The sequence below is a fragment of the Mixophyes fleayi genome, chromosome 6, assembly GCF_038048845.1.
Source record: "Mixophyes fleayi isolate aMixFle1 chromosome 6, aMixFle1.hap1, whole genome shotgun sequence".
Lineage (NCBI taxonomy): Eukaryota > Metazoa > Chordata > Amphibia > Anura > Limnodynastidae > Mixophyes > Mixophyes fleayi.
The window spans coordinates 62,543,785-62,567,485 of record NC_134407.1 but is presented as its reverse complement, the minus strand read 5'-3'; the positions used below and the strand labels follow the sequence as shown (position 1 = coordinate 62,567,485).

At 41.1% G+C, this 23,701-nt stretch overlaps 2 protein-coding genes across 7 annotated transcripts in view; one reads left to right on the top strand and one right to left on the bottom strand.

The window, feature by feature from the left end:
• The window catches only part of TMC6 (transmembrane channel like 6), a 49,665-nt gene extending 36,776 nt beyond the window's left edge, over window positions 1-12,889 (bottom strand). Inside the window, exon 1 of the mRNA XM_075216725.1 lies at window positions 12,720-12,889. The gene's annotated coding sequence lies outside the window, so the exon portion shown is untranslated. The remainder of the gene's footprint in view (window positions 1-12,719) is intronic.
• TMC8 (transmembrane channel like 8) overlaps window positions 1-23,701 on the top strand; it is a 48,782-nt gene that overhangs the window by 15,940 nt on the left and 9,141 nt on the right. For 2 of the 6 annotated variants that reach the window (XM_075216732.1, XM_075216731.1), the window contains 8 exons: window positions 14,927-15,066; window positions 18,357-18,505; window positions 19,205-19,351; window positions 19,461-19,534; window positions 19,811-19,950; window positions 21,920-22,067; window positions 22,171-22,341; window positions 22,422-22,573. In XM_075216732.1, the coding sequence (XP_075072833.1) occupies window positions 14,951-15,066; window positions 18,357-18,505; window positions 19,205-19,351; window positions 19,461-19,534; window positions 19,811-19,950; window positions 21,920-22,067; window positions 22,171-22,341; window positions 22,422-22,573 (1,097 nt within the window). In that variant the 5' untranslated portion in view covers window positions 14,927-14,950. The other 4 variants (XM_075216728.1, XM_075216726.1, XM_075216727.1 and 1 more) reach the window with 4 other exon arrangements.

The following is a 23,701-nucleotide window of genomic DNA, read 5'->3' as shown; positions in this document are numbered from 1 at the left end:
TTCTTCACAAAGAAAAGAGATGCACTCACTGGAGATGTAGAGACCTATATAAGAGATTTTGCTAAATATTCATACAGGTATTTCTTAAGAACCTTTATTAGGCCAGCTAGTGGGTTGCACATCCACTGGACAATCATACAGTCACTGATGCAGTTGTCTTCCAGCATTCTTTTTGTCAAAGATATCAGAAAATTATATTACATTGTGGAGGTAAATTTTCCAATACCTTAGCAAGGGAATTATAGGTTTTGTTTATCTCTACAAGTCAGGGTTCTGATTTGTTTCAGGAGCACACATTATTTCCCTTATTCTATTCAGTTGCTGCTTATTGAAGAAAGAGGAGGGATGCATTCAATTGCTGAGGCTTATCAGAAATCACAGAATCCAGATGGGGAAATGCCTGCCTAACCCACGGTGGCCTCTGTCTTATATGAGGTCTTCTAAGACATGGGGCTAGATTTACTAAGCTGCGGGTTTGAAAAAGTGGGGATGTTGCCTATAGCAACCAATCAGATTCTAGCTTTCATTTATTTAGTACCTTCTACAAAATAACAGCTAGAATCTGATTGGTTGCTATAGGCAACATCCCCACTTTTTCAAACCCGCAGCTTAGTAAATCTAGCCCATGGTCTTTGATCATCACATGTTTGTCTCATTGCTTTGAGGAAGTTCTCAAGGTTTTCTAATATTAGACTGATAATTTCATTATTGAGAATTACATCCAGCATACAGAAGGTGAAAATTGGCGCTATGAAGTTGTCTAGACGCACAGAATAAAAATGCAAATAAAAAGAAGAGATGCTGTACTAAAGTGGTGTCCATACATACAACTAAATCAGGTACTAAGAATTAAATCTAGCAGGCAGGAAAAGGTTGCAAATGCACAGGGGAACCTTCACTGTAGAAACCTGGTGATACTTAACACCGGCAGGTTTGAAATCCATTACACCAAGAAAGTCTAATATCCAAATGCCATTGTGACATATGGTAAATACTTAGTCATTTCTCTTGAATGGAAACAGAAAGACAATGGCAACAAAGAAATCACAACAAAAGGTAATTATAATAACTTAATTATTAATAACTAACATTCAGCTAGACCAGACTTTCCCTAACACTTGTGGAACCGCTTATGTAACATATCTTGTGTTTTTCGCACTACACATCCTTAAAAGGCGAAAGTATGAAAATGCATCTATGCAGGCCTACAACTTTTTGGCACTTACAACTCGTTATGGCTGAAGAGGTGTTCTAACATAGGCAGAGTATAGTAAAGGGGTGTTCTTGCAAATGCGTACTGATCCAGATTGGTTAAAAGACAGATGTATGGCAAAAAAAGTACTTTTATTTGCAAGTGGCCAGGGGCAGATTTAACTTGTGGATGATGATGATGACGATCACCGGAACTAGGGAACCACTTGTAAATAGAAGTTTGCAACTAATTTTCAGACGTTTTTAATACTTAGTAGTCGCTCAGCCATAGATTAGGATTTTGTGAGTTTGTTTAACAATAGTTTTAGTGCGTTTTGGAACATATTCGCAAGTGGGACATAAGTGTCTGAGGGGTGTGTATGTAATAATGCTGATGACTGTGCTACTCATTCAGATCCGGACGCATCTCTAACTATGGATATTGAAGGAAATACACATTTTTTGCAGGGAACTTTCTCAATTGCATGTTGCGCTTTTTTTGCATCCCACTCTGAATCAGGCCTTTGTTTTATCACGTCCTATGTTTCTTTTCTTTACAGACATTGTGTAAATGACATGTACCAATACTGAATCTACAAATTATACTAACTTGAATTGCCAGATTCATATCAAGTAAACAATAGGGCATTGAATATGATAGCCATCTGATAACCCTTACATACCGAGGCACGGACCCAGATAGTGTGTCAGTGTGAATGGGTAGCGATCAGTGTTATTCCAGTGTTGGAGCTGCATACGCTGCAGTATGAAAGGTGTTACCAGGTTATTCTACCCAGATTCTGTTAAAAGCTGCTCATTGGCCTTTGCTGTCATCTATATGAGCCTCTGCTGCCCTCTTTTAATGACTCAGCTTGGTAATGCAGGGCAGACACAGGTCCATTGTGAAAGGCAGTGACCCGGAATATACCCGGGTTCAAAGTGCGGTGTGAAAGGTTGCAACATGGATTGTAACCGTGTTCATTCTCCCGTGTCTGACCCGGGATTTTGGTGAGAAAGGGGTATGAGGTCGCCTTTCATTTCAAAGAAAACAGTCTCCAGCCTGTGAGATCGCAAAGGATTTTTCAGTATTTTGAAATTGGATAGAAAACTTCTCTGATGAACATCTGTAAACAGCAATGATCTTCCTTCCTGTAAGATTCTATTTTTTATATGATATCTCTTTTGTATCTTGACAATGTATCTTTTCAAATTCTTCTTTATGTCGTTGACATTACTGTTAAATAATATATATTTTTCATATGTATAGTGCTGACACCACTACATATCCCAAGGTATGGTGTGCATAAGATTCATTTGTGGGTGCTTGAGCACCCTCAATATTTGTGCTGCCGCAGCCATTAACCATGTTTATTAACTTTGCAAGTATATTTTTCAAAGCCGCATTGAAAGTGTATCACTATTGCTAATTAGGCTATAAAGCACTAGAAGCTATTTACATTAAGTTCTAACTGTGTCTTTTTCTGATAATAGGTGCACTGAGCAGTGAGAACTTCAGAGGCTTGGCATAACTACAGTATTTTTTGATGCACATGACTTTGTATTGTGTATTTTATGTATAATGTTGAATGATTTTTTTAAAAAATATATATGATGTAATTCCTGAGCTAAATATGCTGAGAAGTTAGCAGGGGCTTTCTGGGCTAGGGGTAAAAGGGGGCATCTGCCGACTGGGCCAGTCCCATAGTGGTCTACCTTGTGCTAGGTCACTGGACTACCTGCATTTTTTTCTCTTTAAAATGTTACTAATTGGCTGCCTAGTCGAGTCTTTCCCCCCAGGTTAAAACTTGCCATCCAGCCCCTGGAAGTTGTTATAAAAGGCTGTTTTCAGACTTGATGAAGAAAGACCTATGCAGAGGATTGTGTTCAAAGCTTTGACTGTGCAAAATATAACTATACTACTAAGAACCTTATGACTAGTGGTGTTTCCACCATGGGTGCTGGGTGGCCTTGCACAAACCCATTGACCTATATACAGCCACCCTTCACCTACATGTGTTCTAGCATTGGGAAGTGTGATCTGAGGGTCCTTGTCTTTACAGACTTCTTAATTTGGCACTGGCATTTATGTGCTTTCTGGTGGCTGCCCACTTCCTTTTGGCAGTCAGGGCATTAGGCTGTTCCACTTCTCCTCCTGAGGTTCTTGCTGGTTCCCTCTCATTTCTTCCCTTCGCCTCTTCACTACTTCCCAGGTTCCCCTCCTCCCTCCCTCTCTCTGCACTCCTATTTCTTTTCTTCAGGCCTGCTCCTTCTCCCTCTTATTTTCTCCTAATCTTCCTTCCCTCATATCTGGTACTTTCCACTTCAGGAGCTCTGTTTGCCACCCTCCCTTCTGAGGGCTCTGTCTTTCCCCCTCCCCTTCAGTTGCTCCATCTACCATCCTCCCATCCATGCACTTAGTATGTCGCCCTCCTCTCTCTGTCATCCTCCCTCTGAGGTCTCAATTTGTCACCATGTCTTCTCCTCCAAGGTCTCTGTCTGTTGCCATGTCTTGGTCTGCTATCCTCCTTGCCTCATTAGAGCATCAACCTGTCCTTTTATTTTTACAGTCAAACCCTATTTCTACTGTTCTTACTAAATGACTCTCTCTTCATTTGATCCCACAAATGAAGAGGAAGTTTCTACTCTCTTCTCATCTTCCTACTCTACCTCCTGTTTTCTTGATCCCATTCCCTCACAAATGGGTATGTCCCTGTCTCCTGTGCTCAGTCCCCCTCTAACTAAAATCTGTAATCTATCTCTTTCTACTGGTATTTTTCCATCTATATTCAAGCATGCAGTGATTACTCCCATTTAAAATAAACAGAATTCTGACCCTAACTCTCTCATAAATTACCGCCCCATCTCCCAGCTCCCATGCCCCTCCAAGCTTCTCGAGAGAATTGCCTAAACACGCCTCACACACTTTCTTACAGCAAACAACTTATTGGATCCTCTTCAGTCTGGCTCTGCGCTCTCAACACTCCACAGAGACTGCCCTGACCAAAGTTGTCAATGATTTGATCATAGCAAAAAATAATAACCAATACTCTTCTAATTCTCCTGGATCTCTCTGCTGCATTTGACACTGTTGACCACTCTCTCCTCATACAAACGCTGCAATCCCTAGGTCTTGAAGGCACTGTCCTATCCTGGTTCTCATCCTATCTAATCGCTCTTTCAGTGTTAATTTCTCTGGATCCACCTCTGCTCCGCTTCCTTTATCAGTTGGAGTTCCACAAGGCTCAGTCCTAGGTCCTCTGCTATTCTCTATCTACACCACTTCTCTTGGAAAACTAATAAGCTCCTTTGGATTTCAGTATCATCTCTATGCGGATGATACACAAATTTATCTATCCTCTCCTAATCTTTCACCATCTGTGTTGTCTCGCGTTACTGACTGTCTTTCTGCCATTTCATCTTGGATGTCTTCTCGCCAACTCAAACTCAATCTTTCAAAAGCTGAATTAATAATATTCCCACCCAAGAACAGAAGCTTCCTGCCTGACATTTCTATTTCTGTTGATTACATGACCATAAATCCCACCCCGCAAGCTCGTTGCCTAGGTGTAATCCTTGATTCACAACTGTCATTTATTCCCCACATCAACTCTATATCTAAATCATGTTACATACACCTAAAGAACATTTACAGAATACGCACATATCTGACACAAGACACCGCAAAAACATTAATTCATGCACTCATCATCTCCCGCATCGACTATTGCAATTCCCTCCTTACTGGTCTTCCCAAAGTCAGACTTGAACCCCTACAATCTATTTTGCACGCAGCGGCTAGACTGATTTTCCTTACAAACCGTTATTCCTCTGCTGAGCCACTCTGTCAGTCTCTACATTGGCTGCCTGTATTTCAACGAATCCAATATAAAATTCTTCTACTAACATACAAGGCCTTCAATAAAATTGCACCGACATACATTTCCTCACTTGTCTCGAAATATCTCCCTACTCGACACCCCCGTTCTGCACAAGATCTATGTCTCTCCTCCACTCTAATCACATCCTCCCATTCTCGGTTACAGGATTTTTTTCCGGGCTGCACCTACTTTGTGGAATTCCCTCCCTCGCACAGTAAGACTTTCCTCTAGACTTCAAGCCTTCAAGCGTTCACTGAAAACCCACTTCTTCAGACAAGGTTATGATATTCCTCAACCATCATCTTAATTTCCCTAGATTACCCTATTGCCATCCTCTACACTGCTAACGCAAGACAACAACCTTCTGACCAACATTGCAACACACACAGCCCACTCAGTACTTTTACCTTTGCAGTCTGGCTGGTCCATTGTGCAATATGATGTAGCACATGCCCTTGTGTTTCTAACTCCCATTGTCCTATAGATTGTAAGCTTTCGAGCAGGGTTCTCTTACCTCTCTGTCTGTATGTATTACCCAGTATTGTATTATTAATGTTTGTTACCAATTGTAAAGCGCTACGGAATTTGCTGGCGCTATATAAATAAATGATGATGATGATGTCTTATTCACAATGGATTTGATGGCAGCTGCTTACCAGTAGTTGACGCAACTGAGCAAGGAGGCACTGAGTCTGACACGTCCCCGATGTTCACCAGGGACCCTCACAAGGAGGTATGGGCTTAGCTGTGTGGGACATGCAGGTTGTGGCCCTCAATATCAGTTACTGGTGAAGCAGCAGGGGAATAGAATGGTCAGACATGCTGAGGTCAAGCTGTATGGTTACTAGAGTCGAATCAGAATCCAAGAGGTTACTCAGGAACAGCAAAGGTCAGAGCCAGGATAGGGGGTGTACATATTTGGAGGCATTGCTGAGATCGAATCCCAAGCTCTGAGTTGTTTACAAAAAAGAAACCAGGACCATGGCGATATTGTCGCAGGAAGATGTGTAACGGTGGTGGGAGCAATTATCAAGAGAAGCAGATAGTTGCTTTGCATTGAGTGGTGAATTATCTGACATCACAAATGAAGTAGTGATCAAGATGACTGCTGAACGAACATGGATGCCGAGGCCGAAAGTCATAGACAGGCGAGGTGATGGACAGAGTTTAACACAAACTGTGCTACTGGAGGGTCAAAGCAAGTTACACGGAGAACAACTTCCTGCCGCTATCTCTGACAGAGAAGGGCAATGTTGGAGTGTGATACTACCCTTCAGACAAAGTGAAGAAGAAAGAGTTGCAGCAGACCTGAGTTCCAGTGTTCAGGAAAAGCGTCACTCAGGTGTACAACCCCCAGACACTCAAAGTCAATTGTTTCTACCTTCAATAGACAGGCTAGCTAAACAGTTAGAAAAATCTCAACAGGAAGGCATCAACAGGAAGGAGATCCTTCTCAGGAAAAGCTGGAGAAGATTTGTAGAGACATGGAAAGACTCTGCAATGTTATATCTAGAAGAGTGACACTTTTCAAAGGTCAATAAGAAGCAGAGGTTAATGGAAATTTTGCAGGGCCCTGCAATGGAGATAGTACAGGCTGTTCGTCAAAATGATCCATTGACTACAGTACGAGACTACGTTTGTCTGCTGGAGAGAGAGTTAGGCACATCTGAGGATGCTACTGACTTATTATATCGGTTGAGGAATACATGCCAAGAGTCGGGAGAGAAATTTTCAAAGTATATATACCGGCTGGACAAACTGATGTATTGTATTGTGAAAAAACTTTTGAAGAAGTGGATGAGGGTCGCCTAAAACAGTTACTAAGGGGAGCATTGTCTTTGGACCCAGTCACTTTGAAACTTAGAGGTAGCTATGCTGGAAAATATTGCACACATTTTCAACCAACTGATGCAGGAGGTCAAAGAGGAAAAAGCTTTAATAGAGGCCAGATATCAGGTGACAAAGAAAGTGGAAGCGGTCAGATTAAAGCCTGAGCCCAGCAAGAGAGAGGAAGAGCTAATTAAACTCCTTCATGCACAAAAAAAGCAGATAGACCGTTTGGAGTTTCTTTAGCAAGTTATAAAGCTATCAAAGAAAACCACTACTCTGCCTGCTGTTCAACGCATGAAAGGAAGAGCTCCTCAGATATGCTTTGAGTGTGGCCAAGTGGGACATATAGCCCTAAAGTGTCCCGATGGTTGGGATCCATGTACTCTGCCGAACAGGGATGTTACCCTGAACCACCATTGGGAAACGAGAATCAGATCCCCAAAGGTATGAATGTGATAAAGTAGGACACATCGCCCAACAGTGTCCATTGAGATGGGACAGAGGAGAGTAACCAGATCATTCCACCCGCCAAGACATGCTGTCGGGAATTAATAATGTGAGAATGAACACTGTGAGGACCTCATATGCCAAATGGAGGTCAGTGCCACCCATTTTAGTAGGCCCAGCAATACATGTGACCGCCCTGATTAATGGAAAGAAATGTACTGCCCTACTGGATAGTGGTTCACAAGTGTTCATTATATTTGAGAAGTGGTTCCGTGAGAATCTGTCTGACTTGGAGGTACAACCGTTTTCCGATTTGACTATCTGGGGCCTCAATGAACAAAGTTATTTGTATCTGGCATATATAACCATTGGCCTCAAGGTCCTAAGAGAAGTGTCTGGCATCGAAAAGGAAGTGTGAGTACTCGCACTAGTGTGTCCAGACCTGCAAGTAGAGAACAGAGATGTGCAAGTTATTGTAGGGACAAATGTCCATGTGTTCGATGCATTAAAATCCAGGCCTGGCCCAAACTCAACGAGAGGCCTCATATCCACATTATATCAATGATTAAATAACTATGGCCTTCCAACTAAAGAACCACATGAAATCGCTTGGGAAAAAGACAGGAGAGATTAGAGATCCTAAAGAGTGGACCAAGATTAGAACCAATCTGGTTAAAACCTCTGTCTCTGTTCGAATCAAAGAAAATTCATTCAAAATATATAGTAGATGGTACTTGGTCCCATCGCGTCTTCATACTATATTCCCAGCCTCTTCGGACAGATCTTGGAGAGCATGTGGTTGTAGGGGCTCCCTGCTGCACGTTTGGTGGTCCTGCCCCAAGATAGTCTCATACTGGCAACAAGTCCATAAGTTGATATTCTCCATTACTTATGTTCAAATTCCTGACACACCGCTCTTTTCCTTACTCCCTAGACCTCTCCCTAATATATCTCGCCCAACCCAAAAACTAATTAGACATATTCTTAATGCAGCTAACTGCCTGATTGCTTTGCACTGGAAGAGCTCGATCCCACCCTCACTTACTGCGACCATAAATTTTGTTTGGTCAACATATCGATTGGAAAGTATAACCGCCACCCTCAACGATACTCCAATTCAAAGCTCTGTGGAACCCCTGGACATCCTTTTATGAAGCAGAACCGCCCCTTTCTACCGTTTGACATTCTCTTATTTTAACTTATTATCTATTTGCTTCTTTTTGGTTGGAGATGACTGACTAAATACGCCAATCTCTTGCTCTAGTTACTATAGACAAACTCACTCATCTTTATTTTTTTCTCCCCCTCATCAGATACCTCCCTTCTCTTCCCCCTTAAGCACCTGTATGTCTCCCCTCACCTACAAACTATTTCTCTTTGTATTATATACACCAAATCTACATTTAGATTTTACATCACTTTATTTGTTATATGCCTTCAAATGTTGTTGACATTTTATCCTCATGTATTTATGTTCTTCTACATATATACAACTCATTGCTGATATTTTATAAATGTAATCCTGTTTAAATAAACAATAAAAAACTTTGTTTAAAAAATAAATAAATCCAGGCCTGGAAAAGGAAAATAGAAGCTAGCAGGTGCAGAAGAGAACCCTATGAAGTGGCGTTAAAGATGTCTGGGTCACCTATATACAGAGTAAAGCCAGCAGGACAGAAAAGAACGGTAAAGACCTACTATAGGCACTGGTAAAGATGTAAGATTCAGAGGTGACAAAGAGGTTGAAATTGTTACAACTACCCAGTGGAAACAACCAGATTGTCATGAACAGACCTGCTCTGAAGATCTTAGCTGTCGGTATTGGCGCTGCTAAGCTAGGAGGCGCGGAGTCTAAACACGCCTCAGGCCTTCACCAGGGACCCCTGTGAGGGAGATTGGGGTTTGGTGCAGAGAAGTGCATGTCACAGCCTTTCCAGTTAGCTACCAGCGAGTTGAGGTGGAGTAGCGAAGTCATGCAGTCCTAAGGTCAAACCGTGCGGGCAATTTAGGTACCGAAGGAGTAGGCAGGAGCAGGGTCAGAAAGCCAAAAGGTTAATACCAGGAAATCAGAATCGGTCCAGAGGGAGATCCAAAAGAGAAGTCAGGCAGAACTGGGTCAGAATCCAAGTAGTCAGGTATACACTGGTAACAGGCAAAGTGCTGGAGTATAGGAATCTAGATACTCTGGCACCCTAGTGGTACCATAATCTGGTTTAAATACATAATGGCTGCCTGTTATTGGTGGACGCAGGGTCGGCGGTCAGACCGGCTGCTGGCGTCTCTGTTGCCTAGCAACAGAGACGCCCGAAATTTTGGCTGGGAACCGGAAGTAGCGTCCTGTTGCTTGGCAACAGGATACACGGGGAACAGAGAAGGTGACCGACCCCGGTACCTAGCGTGTGTTTGGAGACGGCACCTGACACAGATAAACTGAAAGCTAAGCAAAAAGGAGGGAGTTGCCAGGCTGATGAGGAGAAAGAGTGCTAAAATGATGAGTGGGGGTACGACCCTCCTGCTAGAGAGATAGATAATGTTATTACTACTCGGAAACTTGCTAGACTACCCAAGTCTACTGAGAGGGCTTTGGGTAAACAAAAACAAGATTCAGTGTGAAGATTAGAAGAAGTTGAATCAGTAGTCGTCTCTAAAAGTGGAGATGCCGAGTGAAGCAGCAAAGAGTCCTTCGGATGACAGCATTGTTGGGGAAGAAATCGAACACCCTGGAGCGGTGTCATGGTCAGACCAGGAACGCCTTCTAGCCTCTGAGCGACCCAGGCAAAATGTTAGGGCCCCTATGATGCTAAGTTATGACCAATTGGGGAGAGCTACTGAAGTACCCCGTATAGTACATCCTTATTGGGCTTATCCCTAGCCATACTTTGACTCCCCTACAGTCAGAGTAGGAGCTTGTCAAGGTTTATGTTTGTGTGTTAATAAGCAAGATGAATTGACCAGCATTCCTTTTCAGAGTGTGGAACTGGACCATGAACTGGTCAGTGGAAGACTAGCCCTACAGGGGGAGTGAGTAGTGCCGGCGGACATGATAGCCTGCACATGTGCACTAATGTCAGGTATTGATAAAGCTCTTCTCACAGTGACATTTCAGAGACCAAGGGTGCAAGGAAAAAGGGACAGTTAAGAAAGAGGAATCACTTTAAACTGGCAGTTGAAGTGTGGTAGTTGGTCCCTGTCATCGATGAAACCTGTGAGCCAGTCAGGGATGAACCCTGTCATATTGTCAGCAGGAAAAGCCCTGTGAGTCCCTGAAGAAAATCAGCTCAGAAGGAAACAGCCTGGAGGGACAGAAGAGCATCAGCTCTGACAGGAGGGAGAGCCCTGTCAGACTTGTCAACCCTGTCCTGTGAGAGAATCAGTTGAAATTTCCTGTGAGAGGTCTGAGGAGAAAACCGAATCTAAATGGATTAGTAACCCCTGTTTATTTATTATTTGATAGGACTGAGTATCATGATTCTTGATAGATATTCTAGGTAGATATAAACTTGGTGGGAAGGCCCGAAGATAATTTGTACACCCCTTTGCAGAACTGTGATAAACTATCAGGGGCAGTGATAGGAAAAGACAGTAAGGGATCAGAGACAGATATATTGTGAAAATCTGCATTAAACAACACAATTTACCTCAGACAAGTGACAATAATTACAGTGAAGTACAGAGGAGAGATAGCTCACTGCAGGACTGGGCCTGTATGATAAGATGAGACAAGGAGGAAAGTGTGTACAAGCCTAACTTCTTCAAGTCATTTTCCACTGAAATAAAGATAGACTAGAGATTGTGTTTATTGGAAAAGTGAGGGATACTACATATTGTCACCAATAAAAGAGATTTATGTTTAACAAAGCTAAGGAAAACTGACACCAGAAACTTGATTCTGAAGTCTTTTATACCATATTCTACTGTTTCTTGGATAGAGAAGTGGAGAGACATTTGCTTGTCATCAATTTTCTCATAAGACCACTTAACTGCATTTTATTCCTAAATATGCATATATTGATATATAGCATGTTAAGTTAGTGGATATGTGTTGAGTTTAGAATGTACTATTGCTATACATTATTACAGTTGGAGAATAATTGCAAGTAGGCATTTAAGGTAGAGGTACCTCTTGGATAGTGTGAGAAAGGTTAAGGTATTTTCATCTCTTTTAAAGGGATATTTTTAAATTACAGTTTATATAACAGATATTCTATTTTGGTATATATAAAGTCTAATTAGACATGAAAATCCTTTGAGAGCACACACCTAATCAATAAAAGTGCCGGCGTTTCTTTCAAAGATTAATTTGCCTATTGCTGTCTCTTTCTGTGTGTGCATGTGGTTTGTTAGTATGGGGTGGACGTTTCCTTGGTCTCCCTCTGGTGTTGCTTGTCAAGAATACTACCCAACAAAGAGCCTACTGCACTCAGACCAAGGTGGAGGCACTGTGCTAACTGAGAATAAAAGTAAAGGAAACGCCACAGGTCACAATACACTTTACATAGACACCCAGCTGATCTACGAGAAAGGGGGTGTTACATTAATATCAGATGCTTTGCCAACCATATCAACATCACCATCCACCTGTTGTGGGGTTGAGGTCTGCAGTGGCATGTCCTGTAGATCTAAAGAGATGTTAGCAAACAATTTATACATAAGCGACAGAAAAAAGTATGTGAACCCAATGTGCTGCTAGAAATTTCCCCTGGCTAGATCTGAGGCACAAAATCTAATTGGAACCTCAGTTTTCAGCAGGGATACCATCAAGGGAGGGGTGGACTTCACTGTGGGGCACCCACAGGTCTCTGCCCCCAGAACTACCCACAGTCGCTGTCTATATTGAGGAATAAAGATAGAAATATACAGTTTCAGATCAGGACTTGCAGTTCAGGTTCAGAATATTTTACAAGCTGGGGTCAGGGTTATAAGCAAAAGATCTGAGTCAGGAATAAGTGTGGTCAGTATCAGAAGATCATGCAGAATAATGTGTAAACACAAGGAATGCAAACACAACCTATTGCTCAGGCACCAGATAAAAGTTTGAAAGGTTTAAACAGAGAGCATCAGATGCACAGTCAGTGAGAGGACTTAAATGAGCGCAAATATATAGAATATGCCTATCTGGGCATAGCTATATAAAATGTGCCTATGTGTGCACACACTCTGTTAGCGAAAGGAGACAACATGGTACATGGCATCTATGATGGCGGAAACACAAACTGTGCAGCTGCTTCAATTTATAGATTATGTTTGATTTCCCTACACATGAAAATCTGCTTGCACTCCTGTGGTGCACAATTTATTTTTGGGACCTGGGGTGGCATAGTCTGCAAACACAGTCATACTTCACTTCAATCTGTACTGTAACGATTTCCTTACCTCTTTCCAGTTTGGTTGGTATACCGTGTTATTCTCAATGCGCTGTTCAATTCTCAGCTGTGTGTGTCAGGCATGGTCTTCAGGATATACATATTTGGGTCATTTGTAGGGTTCACTGCCAAAAAGCTTGCTGACATAGTCGATTGTGAAAACTACAGCTGTGTTATATTTCTTGTGGTTTCCTGTACATGTATGTGCAGCACAACTTCCTGTCACATCTCTCCCTCGCCTTTATCTTGCCAATACACAAGTGTAAACAGGAGGGAGAGGTACCGAAAACGGCTAAACAAGGTAAGGGAGCATAAACCAGTTAATAGCTTTTGTGCTGCACACAGATATAATATGAAAACAGTTCTCCGGGACACTGCTGGACAGGTGAATCTATACATGTTCTGTAAAGGACACACTATACAGGCCTAGCACACTACACTCACAGTGTAGATACAGAGACACTTTGGTGAGGTTGAAAAATCACCATTATGGTATTTTTTTTTAACTTGCTGCTTAAGTTATTTATTTGCATTTTGAATGTCTCTGTTCAATAACTTAAATGTATAAAGCCTATAGAGTAAGACTGGATAGTGAGAATTGCATCCAGTGTACAAAATAAGAGGAATTGAAAACCAGGACATACAAGTCTTGAAATCGTGGGACTGTCCCAAGAAAATAGGCAACTACCCAATATGACCATTGTGCCTAATCATGGTACAATTCTATTGCATTTAAAATAATGTATGTTTAATGTAATTGAACAGCAGACTGATGCATGACAGAATCTTTTGTTCCTACATATGACAGCTTTGTGACAGGATCTGTCAGCCTGCAAGTACTCTGCCATGCTTCCTTCTGGTTGCTGGAGGCAGTTAAACAAATATACCCCACTCCAGTTAATCTAGGTGTATTGCAGTGTCGGAACTACCATTGGTGTAGCAGGAGCGGTGCACCGGGGCCCATGGAGATAATGGGGCCCACTGCATGGCAGATGAAGAGGGTCAGGGGCCCCCGGTTCCATATTCCCCGCCTCCCTGCACCGGGGGCCCACAGCTCGCTAGTTCTGCTTCTGGTATATTGCATATCTTAACTATGGAAAAATAAGCTTTCACAGTTAAGATATTGACCAGCAGAAGCCAGAAATGTCCTAGTAAAACCGGATCACAGTTACAGCCTAAACAAACTCAAATGTGCTATTGCATTGTCCAGCGGTTGACAACTGGGTGCGTAGGCCAATGGCTTTGTTTTCACATCCAGCATGAGCATTCAATTGCCTTATTTCTGAGATGGTTGTATACTGCGGTTCCCCTGGGAAGGTCAGGTAAAGTATTGCTAACTTCTACACTTCGACCTAATGTAACGATTCCTGGTTTTGTCTAATCTACTGGGAGTATCTTTATGATAATTACAATGCTAAGCCACTGTACAATTTGCCATATCTAATTTAGATTGTAACTCTGATGAGCTGGAAGTGCTCATCTACTTTTTATTTGTTTGTAATTAATGTTAATCCTAATGGGCATAATTCAAATTGGAACACAAGTTGCAGTTAAAAAAAGAGCATGGAAATTGAGCATAATTCCGACCATATTCAGATCCAAATGGATCTCAAGACGCATTTCGATTTGAAACTAAATGTAAGTACAGTCTGCTTATACAGTACTTGCATTACGTAGGCGCACAGAACAGACTGCACTATATGCACAAGCATATGTGCAATATAAAGTCACATCAAAACACATGAAATAAAAAGTACATATAAAATAAATGAACAAATCTAAACCGTATAATCATTAATAAAAATATTCCAAACAAAAAAAATAATCTTCAATGGCGTTTCACTTTCAATTGCAGCTTCTTAAATAAACTATACACCAATAAACAAAATTTTAAGACATATTCCAGTGCTATTTGTCTCTCATAGACTAGGCAGAATTCCAATATTACTAAATATAAATATACTTATATTTGGTGATTGGTGAGTAAATATTCTTCATAAATCATCTGTGTTGTATGCGAACATAGAGGTGAAAAAAGAATAAAAACAAGTACTAGTGCATTTCTATATATACACAGACATATATTCAAATTAATCACAATATAAATAAGTAGAATTATTTTCTTGTGATCCAAGTGTCAGTTTAGTCTGTGATTCCCCTCTTGTGAATGAATTTACAGAAAACTTACTTGTGTTTCTTGTGATGTGTTGTATGCAGGAATCTATATGTTACAGTTGTGAAATGACTGACGGTGATTCTGTGACATGGAATTCTTCAGACAAGAAGTGGTGGTCAAAGGCCAATTATAGTGACATCCGGGATAACCCTGTACCCCTGAAAGATAAGCGCAGATTGAGGTGAGTGTATAATGCTGAGACCCTATACACCTCCATTTACACTTATTACATAAATAAAAGTACTGTATTTCAAAAACGTTTTCATGGACACTTCTGGTAAGAGAACAAAGCTCCATAACATGGCACTACCAATAAACTCGAGCACGATCAGGGCCGGATTAACCATAGGGCTAACTGGGCTATAGCCCAGGGGCCTTGGGCATCCAGGGGACCCTTCAAAGTCCTCAGCAGCATTATTGATCGGTCCGGGGGCGGGGGCGGCCCCAGCCCGATCAATGCTGCTGAGCACTGTCAGTGCAGTCCTCCGTCCCCGGCGCCGCTCAGTAATCTGCTTACTGAGGAGATCTCGCAAGAGTTCACAAACTCTCGCGAGATCTCCTCAGTAAGGAGCTTACAGTGCGCCGCGGAAGGAGGACTGCACTGACAGGTAAGTGCTTGGGGCGGGGCCTCACGGGGGGGGCGGCGGGCGGCTCACATTGGGGGCCTCACAGGGGAATGGAGGCCCCCTTAGCCCAGGGGCCTCCATTCCCTTAATCCGGCTCTGCGCACGATACAATTCTGTATTTATAAATAGGAAACATTAACACATACAGTGTGTTACTTATTTCCTTTCAACATGCTAAAACTTCCAGAGACACATTTTTCAAATCATGGATTGGGAAATAATTTCATTTATATTGTTACTCAAATTGATAGTGAATATAGGGGGAGAATCAAATCAGCATCTGTGTACGTTCCGGAAGGTCCACAGAGACACATTGTGTCAGTGTTATGGCAGGAATCTCTGCTCATTTTCCCCCGCACCCTTAGAGGTGCGCAGAAAAATGAGCGTCAATTCCTGCCGTAATGGGCACAGCCTGACATCGCAGTGATGTCTTCGCCGCACATCGCCAGCAATTGAATCTCCCCCATAGAGGAAAAAGACCGGACCATCCCTCAACTTGACGATATGTGTTAGTGGTCAAACTAGTCAATATCAAGATGTTTATCTCTCATATCAAATGGCTGAATCACTTCTGGCTTTATTGTGTTCTGTTAGTGCGGTTTGCAGATAACTTTACACACAGCCAGGTGGCAACCATCTTCCAACAGCTTTGTCCACTAGGCCTAGTAGTGGTCTTAGGTATAGAATCATTATCTGGCATCGCAATAATTTTGGGGGCACAAACGCTGACATGTAAGGACAGTTGCTTGATACCAGTTGCAATACTGTAGCAGGTTTGGCCAGATCTAGACATTTCTCATGTTCTCTATTACTTTTAATATTTTACTATTACCTACTTTTACTGCTATTATTTTGTTTATGTGTTACTACTTTTACTAGCATTGTTCAATATTCTTCTTTATTGCTCTAACACTGCTATTTGAAATGCACAAACTCACACTTATCCTTAAGATATACTTTTGTTAGTCAGTGCAAGAGATAGAGAGAGCTTTTATAGACCTTTATACAATGTAGGCAGCATCCTTGGGATCGCCACCCAATACAGAGAGCATTCTGTTGACCGGCTTCCAATAGAAAGAGCATCCTTGTGATCACCGCCTAATACAGAGAGCATCCTTGTGACTGGCACCCAATAGAAAGAGCATACTTGCGATCACCGCCTAATACAGAGAGCATCCTTGTGACTGGCACCCAATAGAAAGAGCATCCTTGTGACCGCCATCTATTACAGAGATAATTGTTGTAAATGCCACCCAATACAGATGGGTGGTATACGTCATATCAATGCCGAGTACCCCGACAAGATTTCCCCCGACATGAGGACTCCGAAGGCCTCCTTACCAACGATCAGCGATGACGACTATTCTTCAAAGCGACTTCACCCAATCACGATCAAGTAAGAAGCCGCTCCACTTCATGACGTCATTCACCATGGCGACTGTATTATCGCTGTTGTTAAGGGGGTAATGTACAATGTAGTCTACAAAGCCTTCTACCTGTATCTCCCTGATTAACTGGACACCAGCAAAAAAATTCTTAAAAACAAATTAACCTCCATACAAATGTGCTTTTGGGAAACAACTGAGCAAATTGTGTATAATAATTATAATAATAAGATTGCAGTATTAAATGCAATGCCTGTATTAATCTTATATATTCTGAATAAAGAGTCCAATATGCATCCTAGCTTCAAGGCGACATAAGTTAATATAATAACTTGTGGAGCCTTGACGCTAAGATATAAGTATTGGACTCCTTATTAAGAGTATATAAGATTAATACAGGCATTGCATTTAATACTGAAATGTTATTTTAATTGACCCATTAATGACAGACCCCTGTTTTTCCTACAAGTCTTGCAAATTCCACTGATCATAGCTGAGATCTTTGGAACTGGATTCCCTGTGGCACAGGACATTCATCTGGGTGTCACAGCACAGCCTCCACAGCCCCCGCACATCAACAAGCAGCCTCGCAATTGGCTGCAGGGACCTCTTCACTGCCTGGACTATCCCCTTCATGTCGAGCTTTCCTGGCACAAATCCCAATTCAAACACCCTTCATCGCAAGTCTGCCCACTGATGGTTGCCAGCAAAAATAAAACATGGCCATATCTCTCATTGCTTTAAACTGGATAAAAACAGACCATACCTCCATTCAGGCTCTTACACATAAAATCTGTCAGGCCTACAAGTTAGAGCATATCACCAGTGTTATCCACGGCCGCCCCTTTCAATTCTCCAACATCTGGACAGCTTGGACATCTTATTATAAGGATAGCTCCCCACCAGCCCCATGGCTTCCTGTTCATCCTCCGCAGCACATACATATAATCCACACTCCGGTGTCTCTACACCCATGCCCCCTTACTAATATCTTCCCCCTACCCTCATCATTCACCATCTTCCAACCAAAAAGAAAAATACATAAATGCATCAGGCGGCTACCGGGTTGCCTCATTAGGCCACTGGCCTACTGGGAAAGTAAGGTCTATGACCAATCTGCCTGTGGTGCTGGTTCAGTGCACACAACTGTCTTTTAAATGTGGAAGGTGGCTCAGGGAGGGGTAGAACAGGACATGCTCTATTTTACCAATCACTATAGAGCTCAATTATCTCTGTGAGTAACATCTCTTATCATCATCTTATCATCACAGGTTTCCATAGTGCCGGACAATCACCTTACAGATATGAGATATATATAACAGATATGACACGGGAATATAATGAATATAACAGACACATGAATACAATTCAGTATAATTGTTAGGAATCCGCATGCTCTGTTATCTCTGTGTGTGTGTAGGTCTGATTCCAATGACGTTTATTACTGTCCTATCTTACAGGGAGATGAGCCAGACTGAAGACTGCAGGGCTAGTCTCTGGATCCGATGGACTCCAAAGTACTGCTTATGTCTGCGGCCAGTCTGGGGCAAAGTACTCCAAGTCTTGGCAGCTTTCAAATTGTGGGAAAAAACACTGATTGCCATCAGAGGTGAGAAGATAAGCAATACACAATATTTTTAAGAAAATCAGATAGCTTCAGAAATTTTTCTTATGCTTTACATTACATATTGTGGGTTATCTGTGTCACAATTTGTGAACATTTTAAAATGTCCATCCTCCTTTGTAGAATGTATACAGGAAAATGTAAATGGCAGCTGTCCAATCTTGCAGTTGGCTAACCATGACAATGGTCCACAGTCACTTGTCACCACATTTTTCCCGTTGGTCAGGATGATCCCTTCAAATTTCACATGGCCAGGCTATACTCAAGTACAAAAATGGGGCATTTTGCAGAAAACATGTAATGATTAAAGCCACAAAGAAGCAAATATTGGATCACGTGAATGATTAGTACACTGGGTGGGCCAGATATTTATCATCAGACCAAACAGTGGGATAAGAAAGATACACTTCCTGGCTTCAGAGGTCAGGCAATGACCTTGCACGTATACCAATGGATGATCTTTTGTTCTACCTGACCAAAGCCAACCTGATTGTCATCATATAGGCCCACAATGCACAGTGATTGTTCTATTTGGATGAAAAAATACCAAATTACCAACATACACTCAATATATAGGTGTTTTATAAATCTAGTTTTGTAAATTTAGGTTTGGTGTGTCAGGTGGTAAATCCAGGTGTCTGTAATTTAACCTCTATCCATGTTTATTTTCATATCATGCTCCAGGGAGATTTGGCTCCAGTATTAGCTCCTATTTCTCATTCCTTCGCTTATTGATGGTGTTGAATTTTGCTTCCCTCATCCTTACCACTGGACTGGTCATCTTCCCCACCATGTTTCTCAACCAGACTGAACACCACCAGGGCTATTTTGGTAGGTGTTCCACTATTGTGTATGGAGATGTACTTTATGTGTAGAATATCATGCTTTTATATGATTTCTCTAACATGTTGATCCCTTTATCTCATTCTGTTCTCACCAGCACCATGTGGAAACTCCTCATCCTCCTTAAAAAGTTCCATACAAAATATTCTACTGGATATATTCACAGGCGAAGTGAGTAATACACAAGAATAATTGCCTATACTGATCATTATGTCTCCTACCACCAGTTAGCTGATTCTGGTGAGCATTCCTAACCTATATTGATATAGCTCTGCCATATTACAACAGTGCTTCACAGAGAATATTTTTAAATCATGCACATTAGTCCCTGCAACAGTAGAATTTATAATCTATATTCCCTACCACAGGTAGAAGATAAATGGCTGAAACTGTATATAAAGACATTCATGTTAACTGAATTTTCATGTATTCTTAATCAACCCTCAGGGCTTCATGGAAAACACGTTTATTTTCTACGGACATTACACAGATGTGGACGCTCAAGGCACTTGGTTCAATATCAGACTTGCATACCTGCTTACTCCCCTTGTTTTCTTGTTGATCTGCAGCTTTGGCCTCTTGCAGTGGTAAGAGCATTAAATTCAACTGAAAAAAAAAACAATAGGGCGCTAGCGCCGGGTATACTTCCGTAGGGTGCTTTACCAACCGCAGCTACAACAATAAGCAGATACTGTTACTGCTAAAAAGATCAAAACTGAAAATAAAAGCAGAAGAGTGCTTGTTGAAATGAATATAGTATATATAACATCTATTGAATTTATTTGATATTAAACAATTTAAAACACTTTAAAATCATTACTGAAAATCGGAAGGTTTGGGAATTTGTGGGTTCAAACATGAACATGGGTTCACTAGAATGACCAATCAATGTGCACTAATTGAATATCTTTAGTTAAGAGGAGTTTGGATTTTTGTATTTTGCAATTTATTTTTACAATTTCAACTTGCTAACACTATGATCTATATATTATGCTGTCATATATGTTTGAATATTTTAAATTGTTTTAAATTGTTTTATATCAAATAAATTCAATATATTTTATATATATATATATATATATATATATATATATATATATATATATATATATATACTATATTCATTTCAACAAGCGCTCTTCTGCTTTTGTTTCCAGTTTTGACCTTTTTAGCAGTAGTTTTCCAGCAGTTTTCCATTTTTCTCTAGTGCTTTTGAATAATTGAAGGCAACTATGGTTCATTCCCGTTTCCTTTCTCCTGTATCACATATTGGTTTGGTCTGTCAGTCTGCCTTATAATATCCCCTGTTTTCCATTAAAATTCTAACATTCAAACCTCAAGTGCCTGCAAAACAATTCTGGTAGCATCATTTACATCATAATTTTCTGCCACCCATTGCCAAGCTTGACTCTTGATGATTTCTCATTTCTACATCTTTTTATTACAACTACAAGTCATGTAACCATCCTGCAGTTCAAAGCTGTACGACATTCATATTAACTCAACTACTCAAAAACATTCAAACTGTATAGTTATATTATTATTTTTATTAGCATTTATTTATATAGCGCCACCAAATCTGCAGCACCGTATAGAGAATATTTGTCATTCACATCAGACCCTGCCCCATTATAGCTTACAGTCTAAATTCCCCAACACGCACTGTCGGGCATATTCAATTAGATGCCGGATCGCTGGTAACACGCGGCGTGCGCATTACCGAATGTAATACGGTACCGCAATAACGTGACTTTTCCTTCGCTACCCTATGGGACACAAAGTAAATCAGCCTTATTGCGGTACCGCGGATTACCTTTGTGCCCCGTTCCGGTGCCTTAACGTGATCCTGGGACCTAACTGAATATGCCCCTGTGAGTCACTGATTTCTTTTCTCATGTGTCTTGATATATATATCATGTGCTGTTTCACGTGCAGATCTGCAAATCACTTGTGGTGCAAAGTAATAATGATAAAATATATATCCACGCATGTGTATATAGTAATATATTCTGATTTCTATGTCTAAGATCTACTTGTTTACCTCTCAAAAGTAACCCCCACGAGGTTCAGAGGACTGGTAATTGTCTAACTATGACAAGCATTTACATTCTTCCTCTTTTTGCTACTCTAGATGCTTTGAATTCTGTGGGCCTGAGTCATTAAAGAGAGCAAAGCAAAAAAAAAGGAGTAGCTTTACACCTTGGCAAGACCATGTTACATTGGAAGGGGATGTACATTTAAATGTGGGGACAGATCGATATTTGGGGTAGAGCATGTCCTAGATAAACTTTAAATTTCAATGTAAAAACAAAGTTTTCAGGTATTTGTGTGCTACATGACAAAAAAGCAAGTATTTTCTTTATGTACAAAATAATAAACTAATTTGCACCCCTTGCATTGTAACATGGTTTGTCCAGGATCAAATTTACTCCATTTTTTGTCTTGATCTCCTTAATGACTCAGGCCTTGTATTTCTGTTTACAGCAACGCAGAATTTAGATGAATCCGCACAGGTGTAGATCATATGCCTCTCTGACCTTAACTCTTAATCCTCAGCACAGTAAAAGGCATAACACAAAGGCGGGTGCGGAGCCGGGACTACAATACCTCTATCAGCAATAAAGTGTTTTCAGGTTGGGATTATTGTGTGCGAGGGCCAGGGACATCTATCCTAAAGCAACAGAGCCTCAGTAATGACATCAAGGTATGCCATGCTTTGTACATGTTACCGTATGCTTCCAAAACTTATTTTGTTGTGATCTGTTGCTGCATCTTTTCTTGTTTCCTGATATCTTCCCTCCTCACAGTCTCACCTGGCAGAAGACCGCTGGTTTTGGGAACTCGCTGAACAATCTTTTGGTGAAAGGGTGCGTGTTCTTGTCTTGAGGGTCCTGCTCAACTGTATTATCCTGGCACTGATAGCTGGAGGTTTTTATTCTATTTACCTAGCAGCTGACATAGCTCAGTATTATCAAGAGGTGAGTACAAAACTGTCTCCCAAATGTCTATCCTCCACCCTTTGTACTGTATGATCTCTAACATTCGGTCTGTTCCTCAGAGGCCAGCAGACCCAATCCTCAGCTTGGTCAAAGAGTACCTGGTCCCTATAGTCATCTCCCTGGTCCTTCTGATCCTGCCACATTTTTTCATGCTTCTAGTGAGATTTGAGGGTCTGTCGCCAAGTGCTGAAATAACGCTAACCCTAATCAGGTGAATGACTAGATTCATTGCTGAAAATCCTTCTGTTCTTTTTTGTTTGTTTTTTCTTTACTTTCTAATTTTCTTCTTCAGTAGGTCAATAGTATTTTATATGTGTCTTTTACCTATTATTTTGAATTTCCAGTGCCTACCAGTGCTTATACCACAGAAGTCCTCAAGCCCCACAACCAGAGGTGACTCACAGTTGATAGGTTGTTCCAAATGGCATGTAGCTAAGTCTTGTCGGCATACAACCTCAGCATGGTGTAATGGAGATCTTTCATTCTTTTTATTCTTTTCAAAACATTTTAACTTTTTTTATGGGTTATTATTGGTTAGATGAGGAAACGTCAGGTCCGAAATTACCCTTCACAATGCAGAAGAGATGGCAGCATAACAGGTTCCTATGTCAACATTTCTGCCCCCAGCTCATTGTTGTGTGCTTTTGTTCACATGCAAACTTTATCTCAAAGTTCTTTACCCTTCGTGTACTTTGTACATGAATTGTTTCCAGACTACGGACCAGCTTTAGTGAAACCTAAACCGGTCCTTATAAACAGGATCTAAAGATGGAGGTGGATCAGGGGCCTCTCTTCTTCTAGTACTGGAACCATGCCGTCAATGGCAGCTCCAGTTACAGCACTGGGCCAGTAACTGTTTGATTTGGGCATAGACTCACTTGTTACATAGTGTTTCCATTGAACACTATGTAATCCAATGCAGAAGAGGATATTGGGGATGGGAACACAACATTGTTTTGGTGTTACTCAAACTTCCTCATCCATGAGGGTCCATATCAATTCAAGGGGGAAAAGAAGAAGGTCTCCCCTGCACCTCTACATTAATAAATCACACAATAGCGGTCCTTCACTAATTGGTATGCTAACTAAAATTAGATCGTATTAGAGGTGATCTACTGCTACAGTGATGCAGGGGTGCATGGACCCGCTCTCCAAAATAAATTTTTTTTAAAATATGTAAAATAAAAAAAATACTTAAATTCCAAATAAATGACAATAAAACATAATTATTTAAATATGGTCCCAACAGAACCTTCCCTAACCCCATGAAATGGTCACACATTCTCTGTGTCACACACTCATGCAAAAATACATAATTGTTATGCCAAATGCATATAAT